The sequence below is a fragment of the Stigmatopora nigra genome, chromosome 3 (assembly GCF_051989575.1).
Source record: "Stigmatopora nigra isolate UIUO_SnigA chromosome 3, RoL_Snig_1.1, whole genome shotgun sequence".
In the NCBI taxonomy this organism is placed as follows: domain Eukaryota; kingdom Metazoa; phylum Chordata; class Actinopteri; order Syngnathiformes; family Syngnathidae; genus Stigmatopora; species Stigmatopora nigra.
This window is the reverse complement of record NC_135510.1, coordinates 18,545,859-18,567,271: the sequence shown is the minus strand read 5'-3', so window position 1 is coordinate 18,567,271 and position 21,413 is coordinate 18,545,859. Positions and strand designations below refer to the sequence as shown.

At 35.7% G+C, this 21,413-nt stretch overlaps 2 protein-coding genes across 4 annotated transcripts; one reads left to right on the top strand and one right to left on the bottom strand.

The window, feature by feature from the left end:
* Window positions 1-11,682: 11,682 nt before the first annotated feature.
* stk16 (serine/threonine kinase 16) lies at window positions 11,683-18,513 on the bottom strand. 2 transcript variants are annotated; one of them, XM_077713191.1, is made up of 9 exons: window positions 18,417-18,513; window positions 18,193-18,318; window positions 17,756-17,875; window positions 16,991-17,210; window positions 16,785-16,918; window positions 16,589-16,676; window positions 15,400-15,528; window positions 13,581-13,702; window positions 11,683-13,257 (listed from the first exon to the last, which is right to left on the bottom strand). In XM_077713191.1, the coding sequence occupies exons 3-9, from the start codon at window positions 17,839-17,841 to the stop codon at window positions 13,119-13,121; spliced, it is 918 nt and encodes a 305-aa protein (XP_077569317.1). In that variant the 5' UTR covers window positions 17,842-17,875; window positions 18,193-18,318; window positions 18,417-18,513; the 3' UTR covers window positions 11,683-13,118. The 2 variants fall into 2 exon arrangements, with proteins under 2 accessions (XP_077569317.1, XP_077569316.1); XM_077713190.1 differs by lacking the exon at window positions 18,417-18,513 and having other exon boundaries at window positions 18,193-18,337.
* Window positions 18,454-21,165, top strand: pcnp (PEST proteolytic signal containing nuclear protein). 2 transcript variants are annotated; one of them, XM_077713193.1, is made up of 5 exons: window positions 18,454-18,576; window positions 19,008-19,246; window positions 19,320-19,394; window positions 20,083-20,138; window positions 20,279-21,165. In XM_077713193.1, exons 1-5 carry the CDS (start codon window positions 18,531-18,533, stop codon window positions 20,388-20,390), a joined length of 528 nt encoding a protein of 175 aa, XP_077569319.1. In that variant the 5' UTR covers window positions 18,454-18,530; the 3' UTR covers window positions 20,391-21,165. The 2 variants fall into 2 exon arrangements, with proteins under 2 accessions (XP_077569319.1, XP_077569318.1); XM_077713192.1 differs by having other exon boundaries at window positions 18,477-18,576; window positions 19,005-19,246.
* Window positions 21,166-21,413: the final 248 nt, after the last annotated feature.

Below are 21,413 nucleotides of genomic sequence, written 5' to 3'. Positions count from 1 at the left end.
ATTCTTACATTTCACTACGTTTTCCCTAAAGAAGTGAAGATGTTGAAACAATGGAACATTCAACAAGGTGCTGAAGCACCCCTCTAAAAAAATCCCCCCACCAGGCCTGCAGCCAATCATCTGTGATAAATGTAGCGGTCGCACTAAATGAGCTTCCTGTGTAGCGACAAGCGCTAATTAGGCTAATTCCAGTGCAGTTATAGGTAGGCAATAAATCAGCTTTCTTTTTTTTGTCAGACTTTGACTTCAAAATAAAAGTCGATAAAGATAATACGCTTCTTTTATCGTTTATTAAACGCAGACTGAGCTTGGTTGGAGATAAAGTAGAGCTTAGTCATGAGGGAACTTGGATTTAAGTTTGTTTGTTTTTTTTGGGGGCTAAATGAGACGTTCGCTTGAAATGTTAAGTGGTGCATTCACAGGAAGTAGGAAAAAAGAGAATTCGGCTGCTTTTAGCTAGTCAGGAATTGGAGTAAACGTATGAAGTGGGCAACGAAATAAATATTTATTAAAATAATATAAGTAGTAGTCTATGTTGAAAACTACTCCTTTATTATGTTGAGTACTTATTTATGACTTATCTATTTTTTATTATCGATTTTTTATCTGTTCATTTGTTCTTTATTTGTGCACTTTCCGAATTATTTATATTGTTGACTACTAAATTATTACGTATTTATTCATTATTTATTTATTATTTATTGATAATTTATTTGTGTGGTTTATGGTGAAGCTTTAAATCAAATCTAATTTTGTATAATGACAAATGCATAGTATTTATGGTCAAAACTTTTTTCGCCTCTAATTTGTGATTTTAATGCACTTTTATAAGTAAAATGCTGACATGAAATAATATAACGTATAGTATGAGCCCAACAGTCGACATTTTGCCCAAAAAAAAACGTTTTTTATTTTTTACACCAGCTTTTCCTCTGTTTATTTTTTACACTAAAATAACAAAAGCTTCTTTTCAAGATCCTCCTGCACGACATGCGTTTTACAAGCATTTAATGAGTCCTTCTATCTAACTGCCTGTTTTACTACGGCGCTGACAAGGGCGCCATTGTGTGCCGACGTGGGAGATAGCTTATCGCTAACAACAAAGCATCATTACTTTCACCTCACTATCTCTTTACGGAGCATTAACCGACCACTTACGAAAAATTCCGCACCGAGTAGTAACTTTGCGCCAACTTCCACCTTTCTGCTGAATATAATTTCCTTTTTCAAAATTGAAATTGAGTTTTAAATATGATTATATTAGCATTCCCCATTCATTTAAACTGAGCGATGCATTCATGGTCTCCAAAAATCGTAGGATTTTACACGGAAAGCCACTGAAACTCTTATGTTTTTCAAACTATTGGTATTTTCTCGCATATTAGCCGCCTCAGCCTTTAAAAATGACCTTTAAACAACTCCAAGCGAGCAATTGCAGTTTTTTGGACGTTTTATGCAAGATATGGTTGATTTTTTTTCTTGAATTTCTTTCATAGACGTCAAAGTAAAATTTGTTGTGTTGTATTTGTTTATCTTTTTTTTATTTTGAAATAAATGATCATATCGGCCATATTGTCTTGCATTATGGCGTTTTTAAGTCTAATTTATGCGCATATAAGCCTTACCCTTGATTTTTTTGGTTCCAAATAAGGCTTATATGCGAGAAATTAGTGTGTATATAAAAATATAATATATAAACAAAGAGCTAAGCTATATGGGAGGGGTAGTTTTTCACCAAGGAAACAAATTCAATTCCGTCAAAGTGTTTTAAGCAAATTAATTTGTTTTTATGTGGCGCAAAGTAGCCGCCGCTTTTCCGCCCGGAAACAGTCAATTTTCCCAAACTGTGCAGGAATGGATTTGTCACTTGACATTGTCAATAGATTGATGGAGCCGGCCCTCTTTTTCGATTTGTAAATTTAGGACGCGCTGGCAGGTGTAAATCATCGTGTATTTTCATGCGTCTAAATTGATCAAAATGTCGTGACAAAGCGCGTTGAGACGAGGCGCTTCGGGCGTCCTTGAAATGGCGCCCAAAGAGTGACAAAACACGCAAGTTTAGCTCATTTTGAGTGACGGGAAGATGACATAATGTTGCAGAAAATCTGCGTCCACTCGTTTTGGACGACTTTGTGTGGAATGCGCAAAAAACACTTTGCATTTTGTGACTTTGAACGATTGGTCGCGGGCTTGAATCCAAGTGGGAATTCACAAATGTTCACTACAAGATGACCAATCATGGCGGGGGAATAATATTTATTTATTATTCATTGTTTTTTTAATGGATGATTCATTACTATTATTTATTGATTATTTATCAGTTTGTTTGTTATTATTTGTGCACTTCCCTAATTATTAACTATTTATTTATTGATTATTCTTTTATTATTTATTTTCTATTGTTATTATTTATTGATTATTTATGTTTTTATTGTTATTATTTGTACACTTCCATACTTATTTATTTATTACTTAGTTATTGATTATTCATTTATTATTTATTTTCTATTCTTATTATTTATTGAATATTTATGTTTGTTTGTTTTTGTTATTTTTGGACTTCCCTACTTACCTATTTATTGATTATTCATGTATTTTTATTTTCCATTATTATTTTTTGATTATTCATTTATTTTTTATTTTCTATTGTTATTATTTATTGATTATTTATCAGTTTGTTTGTTGTTATTTGTGCACTTCCCAACTTATTTATTTATGACTTATTTATTGATTATTCATGTATTTTTATTTTCTTTTTTTTTTAATTATTCATGTATTTTTTATTTTCTATTGTTATTATTTATTGATCAGTTATCAGTTTGTTTGTTGTTGTTATCTGTGCACTTCCTTACATATTTATTTATTACTTATTTATTGATTATTCATTTATTTATTTTTGCACTGTTTTTATTTATTGAATATTTATCAGTTTATGTGTTGTTGTAATTTTTGCACTGGTTGGTGAAACTTTAAATGTCATTATACTTGTATAATGACAATAAAAGCATTCAATAATAATCAGTGTGTTCCCTTTTATGATGACGCTATAAATCTCATTTACTTCATAACAATAAAGGCGTTCAATTCAGATCCAATCCTTGAGATAACCTTATGCTGTATCTTTAAATGTCATTAGTACTTGTATAATAACAATAAAATCATCTATTCAGATAAACTTGTGAATGTCAGCAAGGCTTTTGGATCAAATTTTGGAATGGCTTTCACCTGCTGGGCATTAACCAGGCTGGTGGTCACATGATTAAGTGGAGCGTGTGGGGCCGTATTCAGCTAACTTTTGCGCGCGGCTCCTCCCCTTTCTTTGTCTTCTTTGTGTCTGTCACAGAGCCCATTTATCAGGCCAGTTAACCTCTGGTGGCAAGTAGTAATCTTCCGCAGGTGACTACAGGGGGGGGGGGGGGGGATACAGCCACTTGCTCTAATTGAAAGGACCGTACCACCCCCCCCCCCCCCACCACCTCCACCGAGCCAAACTAGGGCAGCTGAAGGACCGTTCTTTTGGGGCTAGCATTACGTAGGTATACTAGCGGCTAGCATCACATAGGTACCCCAGCGGCTAGTATAACATAGGTACACTAGGAGATAGCATAACGTAGATAGACTAGCGGGTAGCATAACATAGGTAGCCTAGCGGATAGCATAACATAGGTACACTAGCGGGTAGCATAACATAGGTACACTAGCGGGTAGCATAAAATAGGTACGCTAGCGGGTAGCATAACATAGGTGAGCTAGCGGCTATCATGCCATAGGTACGCTAGCGGCTAGCATCACATAGGTACGCCAGCGGCTAGTATAACATAGGTACACTAGCAGATAGCATAACGTAGATACACTAGCGGGTAGCATAACATAGGTAGCCTAGCGGATAGCATAACATAGGTACACTAGCGGGTAGCATAACATAGGTACACTAGCGGGTAGCATAAAATAGGTACGCTAGCGGGTAGCATAACATAGGTGAGCTAGCGGCTATCATGCCATAGGTACGCTAGTGGCTAGCAAAACATAGGTATGCTAACGGGTAGTTTAACATAGGTATGCTAGCGGGTAGTATAACAAGTACACTAGCGGCTAGCATCACACAGGTAGGCTATCAGCTAGCATGACATAGGCATGCTGGCGGCTAGAAAAACAGGTAGGATAGCAGATAGCATAACATAGGTACGCTAGCGGATAGCGTAAGATAGGTATGCTATCGGCTAGCATCACATAGGTATGCCAGCGGATAGCATAACATAGGTACACTAGGGGATAGCATAACATGTATGCTAGTGGCTAGCATCACATAGGCTTGCCAGCAGCTAGCATAACATAGGTACGCAAGTGGCTAGCATAAGATACACTAGCCTAGTGTCATGCTAGTGCCTTTTCAGACGAGGCGTTCAATGTATCAACAAAAAACAGGAAATATACGTGCAAATTAGACTGTTTTTGTAAATTAACGTTAAGCTAACTGTGTTTGACAATGACTGAATACATGGTGTCTTTTATAGTCTGACATTTGTTTACGTCACGCTATAACCGAAAAATAGGAATGATTTCCACTTCCAATTCCCTAAAATTAGTCAGATTAAAAAAAAAAAGTGAATGACTACATTTGTTTGCACTTTGACTTGGAAGTAGTGCCATAAAAGCCAGGCTCAAATAAAACAATACAAAAGAAGATGGTCGTTAATCCTCAAACGGCCTTCCTGAATCGGCTTAAGTTAATAGTGCGCTAAATGTTTACTTTTCCACGACTGTTTAACTCATCAACATACAGTGAGTGCGCTGATCATTTTTCTAAACGGTTTTTTTTTTATCTTTGAAGGGTGAACCTTTGACTCGTTAATCCTAACGACGCCATTGGCCGCCTTAATGTTGACAATGCGTCATTCCTTCACCTGCTTTCAAGTATATTAAGTGGCATTAATGCGGGTATTGTGTTTGCTGTGGTGTCAAGGCGTGCGCTCCGGGTTCAAAAGGGGGTGAAAGAGACTAGTTCATCTGTCTACCTGCCATCTTCAAAGACATCAATGGAAGGTCAAGGCGAGCTGCTTTTCGTCACCACGGCAACGACGAAGGTGGCTTGCGTGGATGCTCCGCTACCTGAAGAACTAGATTGGACATTTGCAAATAAAGTTGTGCTCGTTTTTGGTTAAAAAATGGACAAAAATTAAGTTATAATTGCTGAAAATTGAAAAATATGGCAATTTTAGACATCTGGATATTGTACCAAAGGATAAATCTGGCTTTTTCATTTTTTAAAATTTATTTAAATTGACTGTATACTGTCCCCCAAAAAATTGAAAAATTTTGCGGAAAATTTTGGAAATATTTAACCATAATTTGGACTTGGTAGCAAAAATTTTGTTATTGAAAAAATATATTTTAAAATTAGTAAATACATCATGATATATTAAGTCATGTTGTTTTATACTTGGTGTTTTTATAATGATATACATTTTAATTTTCAAGTTACTTTTTTCATAAATACTATATATCTTATTTTACATAAATATGTGACTTTAAAAATTAAGTAATTAAAATTGGCTACTGAAAAACTTTGGTTTTCTTGCAATTAGTCAAAATTAAAACATTCTGGTGATTCTAATGAACAACAAAATGCAAAAAAATAGTTTAAATTACATTTTTTTGGTATTTAAGATGACACTGCACATAAAAATCAGAAATTGAAGACGGTTTTAGATAAAAAAGGCATGTAAAAAGTCCAATTGCCATAATTCACCTTTTATTTGCCTGACCTGGCAACCTCATCCAATTGGCATAATTGAGCCAGGTCATATGACAAATTCTAAGGAACAACAAAAAGTAAAAAAATAAAATAAAACCCAATTTAAATTACATTTTTTAAAATTTAAGATGACGCCTCGCATAAAAATCCAAAATTCACGACGAATTAACATAAAAAAGTCATGTAAAAAGTCCAGTTGCCATGATTCAGCCTTTTCCCAACCTGGCAACCTCAGTGTCACCACATCCAATTGGCATAATTGAGCCAGGTCACATGACCCTCTCCCTCCAAAAAAGCCATAATAATCAATGTATGCTGATAAAAAACAGCTCCCGCTTATTACTTTTGTCCTTCCCTGCACCCCCCACCCCTAAAAAAAACGTATAATTTCAGTCTACGGGGGGCGCCGTTCATCCCGAATAAAAAACTTGACACCTTGACGGCAAGGGGGAGGAGCCAGACCCCGATAGACGAGATGCGACAACATCGAGAAGACACACAACTGTCGTGGCTCTATTTCAGGAAAATTAAACGACCTTACGGTAAACTAGCGTTGACGAGAGGGGGCGGGGCCTCTCCCGCAGATGGGATTTTATCCCCGCCCCCCTTTTTTTGATGTGGTAATGGATGCAAATTGATGAAGACACTTTGCTCATGAAGTGTCAAGCTGACTAGCCGGCTTTATAAACACGCCTCCTCGTCTATCAATCAATAAGCCCCGCCCACAAGATGTCTGATTTCCCTCACTTGTTTAATCAGCTAATTTACTTTTGGCCATTAATGACTACGCCGCTACAGGATTAAATTGTCATCGGGGGCGCTTAATCAGTGCTGATGAACTGCTCATTTAGCTATTAGCCTACTTTAGCATGCCGGCGCTAGGCTAAAGGTGAAAAGATGGCGTTGAAAAATAGATGTGGTGGGTCGTGCTTTGCTTTGGATTGGATGGATAAGGGATGGGGAAAAAGGGGCGGGGTTTCAGTTCAAAAATCATTTTGTAAAACCTAAAAATATATATAAAAAAGCTCAAATAAACATTGTTTTAGATCTATAAAAAACGGAATATTCAAGGCTTTTATTCCACTTCTTTCAATCCATTTATAAAAATAAAAAATCTAAATATTGTTGTAATTTTTTTAATCAATTTTTTCTGTGTTTTTAGTTCAAAAAGCATTTTGTAAAATCTAAAAATTTATTTAAAAAAGCTCAAATAAACATTTTTTAGATCTATAAAAAATGGAATATTCTGTCTTTTAATCCAGTTCTTACATTCCATTTATTATAAAAATATATCTAAATATTACTGTAATATTTTTTTCTGAGTTTTTATTTCAAAAATCATTTGGTAAAATCAAAAAAAAAATATAAAAAAGCTAAAATAAAGTAATAAATAAAATAAATTTGATCTATAATTAAAACGGAATATTCAGGGATTTTAATCCAGTTTTTTTAATCCATTGATAAAAAATATCTAAATATTATTGTAATTTTTTAATCCTTTTTTCTGTGTTTTTAGTTAAAACATTTTGTAAAATCAAAAAAAAATATCAAAAAAAGCTAAAATAAACATTGTTTTAGATCTATAAAAAACAGAATATTCAGGGATTTTAGTCCAGTTCTTTTAATCCATTTATAAAAAAATATCTTAACATTGTTGTAATTTTTACATCATTTTTTAAGTGTTTTTAGTTCAAAAATCATTTTGTAAAATCTAAAAATACATTTAAAAAATAGCTACATTAAACATTGTTTGATATCTATAAAAACTGAATATTCCAGGCTTTTAATCCATTTATAAAAAAATATCTAAATATTATTGTAATTTTTTATCATTTTTTTCTGTGTTTTTAGTTCAAAAATCATTTTGTAAAATCTAAAAAAAAATCTCAAATAACATTGTTTTGGATCTATAAAAAACGGAATATTCAGGATTTTTAATCCAGTTCTTTTAATCCATTTATTAAAAAAAAATCTAAATATTATATCTAAAATGCTCCGGCCCACATGAAATCAACCAACCAACCAGAGTCTGGCACCCCTAAGCTGTTAGCGTTAGCCTTTCGGGAAAGCAAAGTGTCCCCCCCCCCCTCCATTTGCAAGACTTATGTTCCCGTTCCATTCCGTCTAATCACTTGGCAAAACATTGTGCGGTCCATATAAAGCAAGGAGGAATAAATAAACAACGCGTGGTCACCTTTGCAGATGAAATGACCCGAAAAGCTGTTACAAATCAATATAATCAATGCAATCAGCTAACTGACAAAGGCAATCTCCTGCCAGTAAGTCAAATAGGCCCAATGGACATATTTCAACGGCGCAGCGCCATAATTGGCCCCCAGGGGGACGCCTTTTCTACACTTAATTAAATTAGCTTTCCGATCTGGCCACCCGCCAGTAATTAAGGCGATACCTTTCCTGATTACGCCGATCCGACTCGGTCGACTGGTCGTACGTTTTAACCCAAAACGGATTCATGAGTTGGGGGGTCAAAGGTCTGCAAAAAAAAATGAAAACATAACGCCGTCGATAAATCAGGTGGAAAGACGTAATGGCTATATTTCTTCCCTTTTATTTATTTTTTACGTCGGTCAAGGATGAAATGGACCCGAGCGATAGGCGTTTTTTCGAGTGGAGGGGGTGCCGGAGCCTATCCAGGCAAACTATGAATACACCCTGAATCGGTGACCAGCCAATCGCAGGGTGGGAGGAGACTAATAATAACTAATCAGACTCATTCCTAGGGACAAACTGTCTCAGTCTGTAGAACACTGGTGTCAAAGTGGCGGCCCGCGGGCCAAATTTGGCCCGCCGCATCATTTTATGCGGCCCGGGAAAGTAAATGATGAGTACCGACTTTCTGTTTTAGGATCAAATTAATATTTAGTATAGATGTATATTAAATTTTATGATTTCCCCCTTTTAAATCAATAATTGTCATTTTTAATCCATTTTTCAGTGTTTTTTGTTCAAAAAATATTTTGTAAAATCTTAAAAAATATTTAAAAAGCTAAAATAAACATTGTTTTAGATCTATAAAATACTGAATATTTAGGTCTTTTAATCCAGTTCTTTTAATCCAGTTATGAAGAGTAGATGTATATTAAATTTCCTGATTTTCCCCCTTTTAAATCAATAATTGTCATTTTTTAATCCGTTTTTTCCTGTGTTTTTAGTTCAAAAATCATTTTGTAAAATCTAAAAAAATATATATAAAAAAGCTAAAATAAACATTGTTTTAAATCTATAAAAAAACGGAATATTCAGGGCTTTTAATCCAGTTCTTTTAATCCATTTATTAAAAAAAAAAATCTAAATATGATATCTAAAATATTCCGGCCCACATGAAATCGAGTTCTAGTCTGACACTCTTGCCGTAAACCATCGTCGCGGTTTATTGATTTAGCGTAAATCAATTAGCAGGGTATTTAATTAGCAAAGCATTACGGGTCGGTGCCGAGAGGTTGTCTTTAAATCACGGTTGTCACTTTCCCGTTCGTTTGTCGTCTTTTACGTTTCCGCCAAATCTAATCTCCAATATTGTGCAATAGGGTTGTCACCCATCCAGCTGCCTGATTAGAAATTTTAGATTTTACAAAAGGATTTTTGAACTAAAAACACAGAAAAAATGATTAAAAAATGACAAATTTTGATTTAAAAGGGGGAAAATCGAAATTGTAATATACATCTATACTAAACAATGTTTATATGAGCTTTTAAAAAAATTTTTTTTAGATTTTACGAAATTATTTTTGAACTAAAAACAAATTTAAAAATTACAATATTTTTTTTTACAAATGGATTAAAAGAACTGGATTAAATGACCTGAATATTCATTTTTTTAATAGATCTAAAACAATGTTTATTTGATCTTTTTCATATATATTTTTAGATTTTACAAAATGATTTTTGAACTAAAAACACAGAAAAAATAATTAAAAATTACAATAATATTTTGATATTTTTTATAAATTGATTAAAAAACTGGATTAAATGCCCTGAATATTCCGTTTTGTTATAGATCGAAAACAATGTTTATTTTATATATTTTTTAACATATTTTTAGATTTTACTAAATCATTTTTGGACTAAAAACACAGAAAAAAAATGATAAAAATGACAATTATTAATTTAAAATGGCAAAAATCAGGAAATTTAATATCCATCGATACCCTTCATTTTAATTTCATCCTAAAACAGAAAGTCGGCACTCATTTACTTTCTCGGACCGCACAAAATGATGCCGCGGGCCATATTTGGCCCCCGGGCCGCCACTTTGACACCAGTGGTTTACAGCATCATAGTTGGGCCAATGAAACGATTGAGCCAATCATGTGACAAATCCAATTGGAACAATAAAGCTTGACCTTGTGTTGGATGACATCATCACACGCGTGTGTGTGTGTGTGTGTGTGGTAAATAAGGCATAAGGGCAATATTATTATTTGGAGTAGAATCATTTCTAATATTTGTCATACAATAAAACAGGCCGCTTTTTTTCATGGTTTGTCATTTGGGTGTCAAAATTTAATCTTGCTGGGTCATAAATCTGAGGGGCATTTCATTTTCCAGGGGGCGCTAACAAATGTAAACAAGGGGGACTCATAAAAGGGCACTATTCATTCAAGATGGAAGCCATTAGACAAAAATGCAATGGCTAGATTTATCGTACTGCTGCCTAATCATTTGATACAATGACATTTTTGGGTTTTACTGACAAACGAGCTATGTTTTCAGGGAATGATTCGTTATTGTAAGTCCACTGTTAATGTGTTTATTTAAAGAAAATACAAAATATATGGTCTTTTAGTAGTAACTGCATATGCACTTATGTAAAATAATAATAATAATGTTGTCATAATAATGTATTAATGTATTTTATGAATGTACTCCTAAAAGTTAAATGTTTTCCAAGGCCCAAATGTTTTTTTGTTTTAAAAAAATGTTAGTAAAAAAAGTCTAGTCCGTGCTAATGTAGCACATTAGCTTAGCTCATGCGTTAATCATTTAGGCTAGCAAAAGAGACAAGTTGGCTAGCCTGCTTTTTCGTTTTTGCACTTTTTAGCGAAGCTAACATCTTTAGAAATGCTCGTATAGTGCTAATGTAGCACATTAGCTGAGCTTATGCGGTAATCACTTTGGCTAGCAACAAAACAAGTCAGCTAGCTAACCACCTTTTTGCAGTTTTACCTCTTTTTAGCACAGCTAACATCTTTATAGATGCTCATGTCACGCTAATGTAGCACAATGGCTTAGCTGCCATGTGCTAATCATGCTAGTAAAAACACAAGTTGTTTAGCTAACTTGCTTTTTCATTTTCCATCTTCCTAGCAAAGCTAACTTCTTTATATATACTTGTGTCGTACTAATGTAGCACATTAGCTTAGCTTGTGTGCTAATCACTTAGGCTACCAAAATACACAAGTTGTTTCCACCCCTTTTAGCAAAGTTAACATCTTAATATTCTCATGTCATGCTGATGTAGCAAATTAGCTTAGCTCGTGTGCTAATCAGGCTAGTAAAATACACAAGTTGTTTAGCTAACTTGCTTTTTCATTTGCCCTCCTTCTAGCAAAGCTAACATCTTTATATATGCTTGTGTCGTGCTAATGTAGCACATTAGCTTAGCTTGTCCGAACTAAATGACAGCTAAATGAGCAAATATAAAATAAAAATAACAAACCGTTCTTTTTCTGTACCATTTATTCATATTTTCTCTGAATAAACAGCAAGTATTTCCCAATTTTTTGGAATAATATACAAGAGAAAACCTCTTAGTTAATTTTCCAACAACAACACCCATTTTTAACATTACTGGATAATACCAAAGTATTATTTTCATTGAATTAATGAACAATATTTTCATTCACAGGCAGACAGTCTAGTTGTCACTGCAAATAATTAATTAATTTAAAAAAATAACGATAACATGGTCTATTAAAAGTGACTAAGAGACGCAATAAATTGAGCCCTGAGACAACAAAAGTGTTTAAATATTAAATATGAACTTCATTTCATAACTAGGGTGATATTAGTTAAACTATGGTGGTGAATACAAAGCTTAAAATACAGAATATTATGACGTATTCAAATAACTTCTATTTGAAGTGTGGAAAATTGTGGTGCTGCAGCGACACTCTGTGGACACATGCGGAATAAACTAAGCTGGCAGAAAAATAGCGGTGACGCCCATTCAAATTGTATCTATCGCTTCTAGTTCAGGTCATGAATGTGTTTTGGGGAAAAAATAAAAATATATAGGGACATCCCTATTGTTTACCTACATTAAATACACGTGCAAACACCAAAAATAACAAAAAATATATTTTTCAAAAGTGACGTGTCATCAAAAGTTTTTCCCTTGATGCGAAAGGTCCGGTAAAATAACAGCAATAAAAAAATATATATAATAAAATAAAAAATAATTGGTCCCCTTAGGTGAAATTGTCACAAAAATTGTCAAATTTTTAATTTTTAAATTTGATTTACATTTTAAGGCGACCGATTTTTGCAGTCCAGTTTCAATGCAAAATACATCGTCTTATATTCAGGGCCATTTTTAGATAATTTCTGACGCGTCCTTTTGCAAAATGTGTTTTTGCAAAGTAAATAAAATATATTTTTAGATCATTTTTGAGGTTTTGATTGATTCCCTTAACAAAATATGTTTTTGAAGAAGTGAAAGTGTATTTTGAGCGCAAAAGGCACGAAATTTCATTTGTAAAATTTGATTTACATTTTAAGACGACCGACTTTCAATGCAAAATACATCGTCTTATATTCAGGCCAAGCGTGTATTTTTTTAGCAAATTTCTGACGTCTTTTTACAAACTTTGTATTTGAACAAGTCTGTTAAGTAAATAAAATAGATTTTGAGATAATTTTTGACGTTTTGACCGATCCCCTTAACAAAATGTGTTTTTGAAGAATTGAAAATTTGTATTTCGAGCGCATTGTTATTTTTTATATTTTATTTACATTTTAAGACGACCGAATTTTGCAGTCCTGTTTCAATGCAAAATAAATCGTCTTATATTCAGGCCAAAACGCTATTTTTTGTAGCTAATTTTTGACGTCTCCTTTCAAAAATGTGTTTTTGAAAAAGTCTGTTAATCAAATAAAATATATTTTGAGATTCCCTTAACAAAATGTGTTTTTTAAGAAATGAAAATCTGTATTTTGAGCGCAAAAGGCACGTAATGAGTTAAAAAAAACGCAAAAACACAATAAAAAGCAAGGTCAATCTTCACTAGGGTCATTTAACATAAACCTACCTCTGTTTTATGAGCGGGGGTGACGCAGCAAAGTGTGTTGTGTGCCTTCACGCTTGTCAAATAACGTCTTTCCGTTTCCTGCAAAAGTACCTTCACACCATATTGGTTTGGGTATTTGGGCTGCAACTTTGCAGGTCTTGGACTTGTTCCAGGACCCAGCTGACGTTAGGCCTTTCCTGGATGTTGGACACCATTATAGAGCTCAGGAGCAGTTGTAGTCCCTCCGAGTAACTGACAAGACAAATAAAAGTGATAAATCAAACTCGTATCTCAAAGAAACTGCTCATAAGAACATTTGTGTACATTATTTTCTGAATATTCTGAAGGGAAGAGAAAAGCAAACAACTCTCGATAGGTTGCATCTGAAAGTCAGGGTGGAGGCGGAGCCAATAGCGCCAAGAAAGGTATCAACATTTAAAACAAAATTAGAATTAAGTTAGTAGTGTAAGGTTAGATTAAACAGATTTTTGAGTGTCTGCATTGTAATCCAAGTTCATTTAAATGTGTTTATGTTATGTTACGAGCGTGTTGCCGTGCAAAAACTACAAGCACACCTGCAAGGCTGCGGGATGACCAGCGGGTTTTGGACTGCCAAGGCCACACTGTCGCCTCTCTGAAAGACCAGGTCGTAAGGTCCTTCCAGTACCATCATGCAGTATAAGACGCAGCCCAGTGACTGGATGAGAAAATGGGAAGGCAACATTTAGTCTAGGCCAGGGGTGGGCCACTTTGACAGATGGGCGGGGTCAGCACAAGATAGGATACATATAAAAAAGTGCATCCGTTAACAGTACATATGAAACATAAACAGAAAAAAGGACTAAAAGTATTAACATACTCATCACTCATCATTAAAGTAAAAAGTATAAAGTACGAAGTCAAGTAAAAAGGAATGTATTAAGAAATATTAAAATGTCATTTAAAAAAAGATAGAGGGGCTGTAAAACACGAAAAAAAACCAAATAAAAGTGGACACAGCTACTGCCACTGGCTTCCGCCTGACGGCGCCATCTTGGGAAAAAAATTTGGACAATGTCGGCGGGCTGGATTAAAAAGCCTAACGGGCCATATGTGGCCCGCGGGCCGTAGTTTGCCCATTTCTGTGCAAACCGCTATCTTACCTATGTTATGCTAGGTCAGGGGTGGCCAACCCGCGGCTCGCGAGCCGCATGCGGCTCTTTGCCCGGTTTCATGCGGCTCTTACGTCCATATCAAAGTTTGTATTTGTGTTTTATTTTTTTTTGCGTGTGCGCTTCGCTTGAGTTCAATACGGTATTTTCGTCCAATGCGCATGTGCTTGGGATGAAAATACCTCAAAGTTTCCCAGTAGGAGCAAGGTCATTTGAGTAAACGTTTTTAACAGAGTGGGAGAGCTCCCGTGAACCAGAAGCGACAATGAACGGCGTCGCGCACACAAAAAGTATCCCAAAGATCGAGCGTCGGCTGAAAAAGCCACACCCCCTGCGAGGCAGACCAAGGCGAGAGTGCTCAGCCGGGAGCAGCCAATAGGAGAGCGAGGTGTACACCCACGTGGTGGGCGCGCTAGTTCGCCCACCACGTGGGTGTACACCTCGCTCTCCTATTGGCTGCTCCCGGCTGAGCACTCTCGCCTTGGTCTGCCTCGCATGAACATTGTGTGTGCACTGTCTCACACAGACAAACTCTCAGTTCAACCAAGTCCACAAACAAAAATATAATAATTTACAATAGCGTTTTTCTTTTTCTATGCATGTTACTTAGTGGGACTTCTGTCATAAAATCAGCGCCTATTTTTGCGCAACATTCGCTCCTTGTGAGCTGTCATTTATTATGAATGGCTTTTAACTAGCGAAAAGCCATTCATAATAAATGACAGCTCACAAGGAGCGAATGTTGCGCAAAAATAGGCGCTGATTTTATGACAGAAGTCCCACTAAGTAACATGCATAGAAAAAGAAAAACGCTATTGTAAATTATTATATTTTTGTTTGTGGACTTGGTTGAACTGAGAGTTTGTCTGTGTGAGACAGTGCACACACAATGTTCATTGTTGATAATGACTGGCCTGTGCTGTTAGTACTGTAGGAGTCAATTTATGTCATTACTATGCTGGTGTGTGACATTTACAATAAATCTGTGTGATGTGGCTCTTTGCGGTAACACAGTAAAAAATGTGGCTCTTTGCGGTAACACGGTAAAAAATGTGGCTCTTGGTCTCTGACTGGTTGGCCACCCCTGTGCTAGGTGATAGCGTACCTATGGTTTGCTAGCTGCTAACATAACTATCTTATTTATGCTAGGCACCATCGTACCAATGTTATGTTAGCCGCTAGCTTACATATTTGATGCTATGGCTATCTTTTCAACAGTTAGCCACAGTAGCCAAGCGCTTACCCAGATATCAGTGCGCTCATCAATAACGCAGTAGCTCTCCACATTGAAGAGCTCTGGGGCACGATAAGAGATGGTGCATCTCTGGGCAGCCCAGTCTTGCACTGTCATTGCTTCTCTGGATCCTCGCACCTGAAAAGGACATCCAGATGATTAAAAAATAAATAAATAAAATTCCCTGTGACCGGACGTTTGGTCGCCGGTCAAATGGTGACAGAGAGTTTACTGTTGAAAACTGCTCTCAAAATTAGATTCATCAGAGAGATATTTAATATCTAATAAGTACTGTTTAACATCGAAGTACTGTTTAATATCTAATTACTGTTGAATATCTAATTATTGTTGAATATATAAGTACTGTTTAATATGCAAGTACTGTTTAATACGCAAAGACTGTTTAATATGCAAGTACTGTTTAATATGCAAGTACTGTTTAATATCCAAGTACTGTTTAATATCCAAGTACTGTTTAATATCCAAGTACTGTTTAATATCCAAGTACTGTTTAATATCCAAGTACTTGTTCAATATAAAAGTACTGTTTAAAATCTAAGTACTGTTTAATATCCAAGTCCTGTTTAATATCCAAGTACTGTTTAATATCTAAGTACTGTTAAGTATCTAAGTGCTGTTAAGTATCTAAGTACTGTTAAGTATCTAAGTACTGTTAAGTATCCAAGTACTGTTAAGTATCCAAGTACTGTTAAGTATCCAAGTACTGTTAAGTATCCAAGTACTGTTAAGTATCTAAGTACTGTTAAGTATCTAAGTACTGTTAAGTATCTAAGTACTGTTTACTATCTAAGTACTGTTTACTATCTAAGTACTGTTGAAACCAGCCCTCAAAATGATATTCATGAGAGTTTAATATCTAAATATCTATTGTTTTCAACAGTACTATCTAGAATTGATTGGTTGTGTTTCTCTCCTTGTGCCCTGCGATTGGCTGGCTACGAAATCACCCCCGCCTCTGGTCCAGAGAAATCTGGAATTGGCTCCAGCACCCCCCACGACTCTAATTAGGATAAAGCGGTTCAGAAAATGAAATTAAACAAGAGACTTCTGAGTAAACACTATTGAACAAGTTACTAGCCCAACCAGTTTATCAAGATGCGTCGTCATAGGTTTTCCGGTAATATCTTAGCGCCTTACCCAATGTTCCCTCTAATTTTTCCTTTATATTTTTTCTTACCTCAATACGGGCTCTGTTCATAGAGCCCAGGTCCATCAAGACGGGACTGTCGTCCTCATTTAGGAGGACATTTGTAGGTTTGAGATCCCTGAAAAAACATATTTTTACTATATTAGTATTCATAACTCTTGAAATACAAGATTAAAGATGTATTTGACAGAAGCCTAAGCAGTTATGGGCTCATAAAAATTCTTACCGGTGAGCATAACCTTTATCGTGAATAGTCTTGAGTCCCGAACAAATCCCACGGAGGATTTTTAAAATCTGTCTTTCGGGCATGTAGGTGCCCTTTTCTCGAAGTTTTTCAAGGACAGACCATAGACTTCCCTTCTGTTTTGTTTGAACACAAAAAAAACGTTATTATTTGGAGAATAAAATAAAATAAATGCCATAGAAGCTTACTCTGATGTAAGGTAAGAGCAACCAGGCTTCACTCTTGCCATTACGGTCCACAAAGGTGTGCGCTACAAGGCTAAGAATGTTGGGGTGATTGAACATTTGGTGCATTTCCACTTCCGTCTGGGCGTCCTGGCGACCTTCGCGGTCGTGACATAGAATCTTCTTCAAGGCATAGAAGTGACCATCTTTCGCCCCCTCGACCAGATCCACGTAACTGAAACCACTGCGCAACAACAAAAAATACACACATTTATAACCCCCCCAAAAAACCATTAGGTGAGATATTACAGGACGTAGGACATATTAAAGGACATAGGACACATTTAGTGACATATTAAAGGACATAGGACACATTAAGTGAAATATTAAAGGACATAGGACATATTAAGTGACATATTAAAGGACATAGGACATATTTAGTGACATATTAAAGGACATGGGACATATTAAAGGACATAGGACACATTAAGGAACATAGGACAGCTTAAAGGACATAGGGCAGCTTAAAGGACATATTAAGTCACATATTGAGGGACATAGGACATATTATGGGACATATTAAAGGACATAGGACATATTAAGTGACATATTACGGGGCATGGGACATATTAAGGGACATAGGACATTAAAGGACATGGGACATATGACATATTAAAGGACATATGACATATTTAAGGACGGAGGACATATTAAAGTACATAGGACACATTAGGTGACATATTAAAGGACATATGAAGTACATGCATGATGCACTATGTGTTATCTTACCCTTCGTCAAGTTGTTGCAAGAAGTAGTACTTTTTGTTATCGATGGTGATGGAACCACGAGAACAGATGCACATAGTCTGCCCCATTTTGACTGGGACATTCTATTATTTACGAATTAGCCTGTGAAAATAAAAATTAAAGCTGATTACGAAGTAGGGGGAAAACACAACAAATTCATAGCATTTTACTCAAGGCTAAGGTATACTTGAAATAGCTTCACTGCACTAAACCATGGGTTAATATTTTGCATTTAACACGTATATTTACAGGTGTACCATGTGATTGGAAGCAAAATTCTCTTCGCATGACACAATAACATTATATAAAAATGAACTAACGTCGTCAAAACACCCTTAGCATATATTTGAGTCGTTTGTAGTTATTAGTTATCCAGGAAAGTTTGTAATAATGCGTAATTGTGAAGCAAAAACGCTCACCTGTTAGCACCGCCGGGGTTTCACGGTAGAAGTCATATTTTCAAGATGTCTGAAGTGCGCTTTCGACCAACGACGTGTAACACTCCTTGTTGTCGGCCATTTTGCGTCAGAGACGTTCGATAAATACTACACAATATCGACGTAGTGATACATTACTAAACTTTCACAGCAAATTTGAAGTTTTTTTTTAAATGCAAAGAGTGTGAGTACTTTTCGCCACTTACCTCCGTAGTAAGACATCGCATTAGCAGTTAATCGACTAGGTGGCGCTATATGCCCTCAAATCGAAACTAAAAAGCCTGGAAGAAGAAAAAAGAAGCAGCAGACGCTCAATCAAAATGGCGAACCACGAACGCAGTCGAAAAACCTACCGCGACGACGGAGGTGATATTTGTGCTAATTTACTTATTGTAACCTAACTCCAACATGCTTTCTTAATTAAAATTTGTCTATATTATCGTTTCCCATAATCGCGAATCTGTTAATAAATTCGTATCTACGTCACTTATCGACCCCTTCTTGCTAACATGTTAGGTGTTATTTAGCTACGATAGCCTATCGATTGAAATTATAATTAAAAAATAAAAATACATTCATCAGCTAGGTAATTATGCATTTACACGATAGTATAGCAATTGTTTAAATGTATAAAAGATAGCTTCGCTCAACGAGTTTGTGTCCATGTCAGGCTAGACATGGTGCCCATGTCAGGCTAGACATTGTGCGCATGCGCTAAATTTAGTGACTACAAACGTGTAGTTTTGTGTTGTTTTAAAACCGTTGTTCACCTTGGTGAGTTGTCTCGCCTCAAGCAGGGCCGCTGGAGGAGGGAGGCAGAGTGAAAACTAAGCCTGTCTCTTGTAGCACGACGGGCCGAGGAGCGAGCAAACTCAAACGTACATCCCAGCATTTTTCGTCCGAGGATGAGGACGAAACCCCGGCGGAAAGCCCACCCGTGCCCCGCAAGGCCTCCAAAATAACCTTTGGCCTGGGCAGCAACGCCGCTGGGAAAAAGGCTAATCCCATATCTATCAAGCTCGGAGCGAGCATGAGTGTAAGGGTTCGTCTTGTTTTTGTTTTGTAGGGGGTGTTTGGGGAAATATTTAATTCCTTGTGTTGTCCATTAGAAACCCAAAGAACCTGTGCCAATGGCTCCTCCAAAAAAGGTCGGGATGGCGTCAGTTTTCAACGAGGATGATGATGTAAGTATGGGGAAAATGTCCATAATGTGATGAAATGGAAATGCAGTAATCCCTCAAATAGCGTGCTTAATGTAGACCAAATGAAATGAAGAGTATAGATGTGTATTAAATTTCCTGATTTTTTTTTTAGCCTTTTAAATCAATAATTGTCATTTTTTAAATCATTTTTTTCAGTTTTTAGTTAAAAAATAATTTTGTAAAATCTAAAAATATATTTTAAAAAAACTAAAGTAAACAGTTTTAGATCTATAAGAAAATGAATATTCAGGTTTTTTTTAAATCCATTTTCAATTTATTTTAATATTCATTTTTTGTAGATCTAAAACAAAGTTTATTTTAGCTTTTTTTAAATATATTTATAGATTTTACAAAATGATTTTTGAACTAAAAACACAGAAAAAATGATTTAAAAAAATGACATTGATTTAAAAGGGAAAAAATCTGAAAATTTAATATACATCTATACTCTTCAATTTAATTTGATCCTAAAACAGAAAATCGGCACTCATTTGTCCGTAATTATCAATAACTGCAGGAAGACATCTTATTCAATTATTGACATTTAATTAAATAGAAATGGATACAACAGGTAAAAGCCTCCGGAGGGGAGCGTTACAGCAAGTGTCCCTTACAACTTCCGAACGTCTCCCACTTTGTGAGCTAATGTAATAAATGTTTTACCTTGTAGAGCGAGCCCGAAGAGATGCCACCAGAAGCGAAAATGAGGATGAAGAATATAGGCAGGTATGCTCTTAACCCAGATGTCCGTCAATCCCACTCAAACACCATTTTTTTAGTTAGTCTACTGACTTTTCTGCAAAAAATACAACCATCTTGTCACACTTGCTTCTTCACGAAAATTATTATTATAATTTTATTTTTAGGGAGACGCCTACCTCGGCAGGACCGAATTCCTTCAACAAGGGCAAGCAGGGCTTCTCCGATCATCAAAAACTTTGGGAGAGGAAGCTGAAGGTACAAGAAGATAAAGAATGAAGAAAACCCCATTTTTTTCCACCCACCCAATCATCGCTTCTTCAGACATCTGAAATCTCAACAGTCTTCAAATATTAAAGCTGGGAAGCGTACTTGAAACCTTTTTGGGGGATTCTCGGTTAACAACGTTAACGACAAATGTGTCAAAATGGCTGCACTTCATTTAGAACGGCCAATAAGAAAGGTTCACGGCACCCTTTGTATGCGTTTCTCCATATTTGTAGCTAGTGAAACATACGTTGCAGATGTGTGTGTACATAGAAGTGGGATTGATTTTTTGTTTTGGTTGTTATAACCATAGTAGATTGCAGATGTAAACATTGTCACTCAAATACCGTATTTTCCGGACTATAATGCGCGCTGAATGTTGAACTGGGTTATAAATTATTCAATGTTATGCAGCATTTATGGCCAAGTCATTGAAATGCATTGTGGGATTACTTTAGGAACAAAAAAGCCCTTCAAAACTGTTGAACAATTGCCAAAACCACAGCATTTCTGTTTCCCACGCTTGACTATGCTATTGCTAACTAAAGCAGCTTTTAGCTTAGCAAGCTATTACGTCAGAGCACGTCAGCTGAACAATGGCTACTTTGTCTGCCTTTTTTAAAGTTTCCTAGCATATGTGCAGCTTTTTACCCACAGTTTTGGCTAATATCAACTGTCCAGTTAGCTTAGCTAGCAGTCAAAACTGGCTATTTTCTTTTACCATTTCAGAGTTAATCTTTACAGTACAATGTTTTTAAGTTTTAATTCTAGTTGTGACATCACTACCAGAAAAATGAAATGATTCAAATGAAAACAAAACTGATTTAAACTGCCTTTGTTCAATCTCCTTATTGTCAATACTGTTAGAATTCAAGGCTTCATCAGATAAGAGCGCCCTCTGGTGGCCGGTTGCGCAACAGTACTCTGGATAACGATTTAGATTTAGAAGATGTCAAATTGGGGAATTTTAACTTTAGAAATGTCGTAGGTTTCACAACAGTGTGGAAAATGAGTGCTATTTATAATCCGGAAACT

Excerpts from the sequence above, each read along its gene's own strand:
- stk16 (XM_077713191.1), bottom strand. The coding sequence starts at position 17,841 with ATGGGGCAGACTATGTGCATCTGTTCTCGTGGTTCCATCACCATCGAT. Across the intron at positions 16,677-16,784 it reads GATAAAGGTTATGCTCACCG|GGATCTCAAACCTACAAATG; the intron begins GTAAGAATTTTT and ends ATGTTTTTTCAG. Across the intron at positions 15,529-16,588 it reads TGAACAGAGCCCGTATTGAG|GTGCGAGGATCCAGAGAAGC; the intron begins GTAAGAAAAAAT and ends TGTCCTTTTCAG.
- pcnp (XM_077713192.1), top strand. The coding sequence starts at position 18,531 with ATGGCGAACCACGAACGCAGTCGAAAAACCTACCGCGACGACGGAG. Across the intron at positions 18,577-19,004 it reads AACCTACCGCGACGACGGAG|CAGGGCCGCTGGAGGAGGGA; the intron begins GTGATATTTGTG and ends TCTCGCCTCAAG. Across the intron at positions 20,139-20,278 it reads AGGATGAAGAATATAGGCAG|GGAGACGCCTACCTCGGCAG; the intron begins GTATGCTCTTAA and ends TTTTATTTTTAG.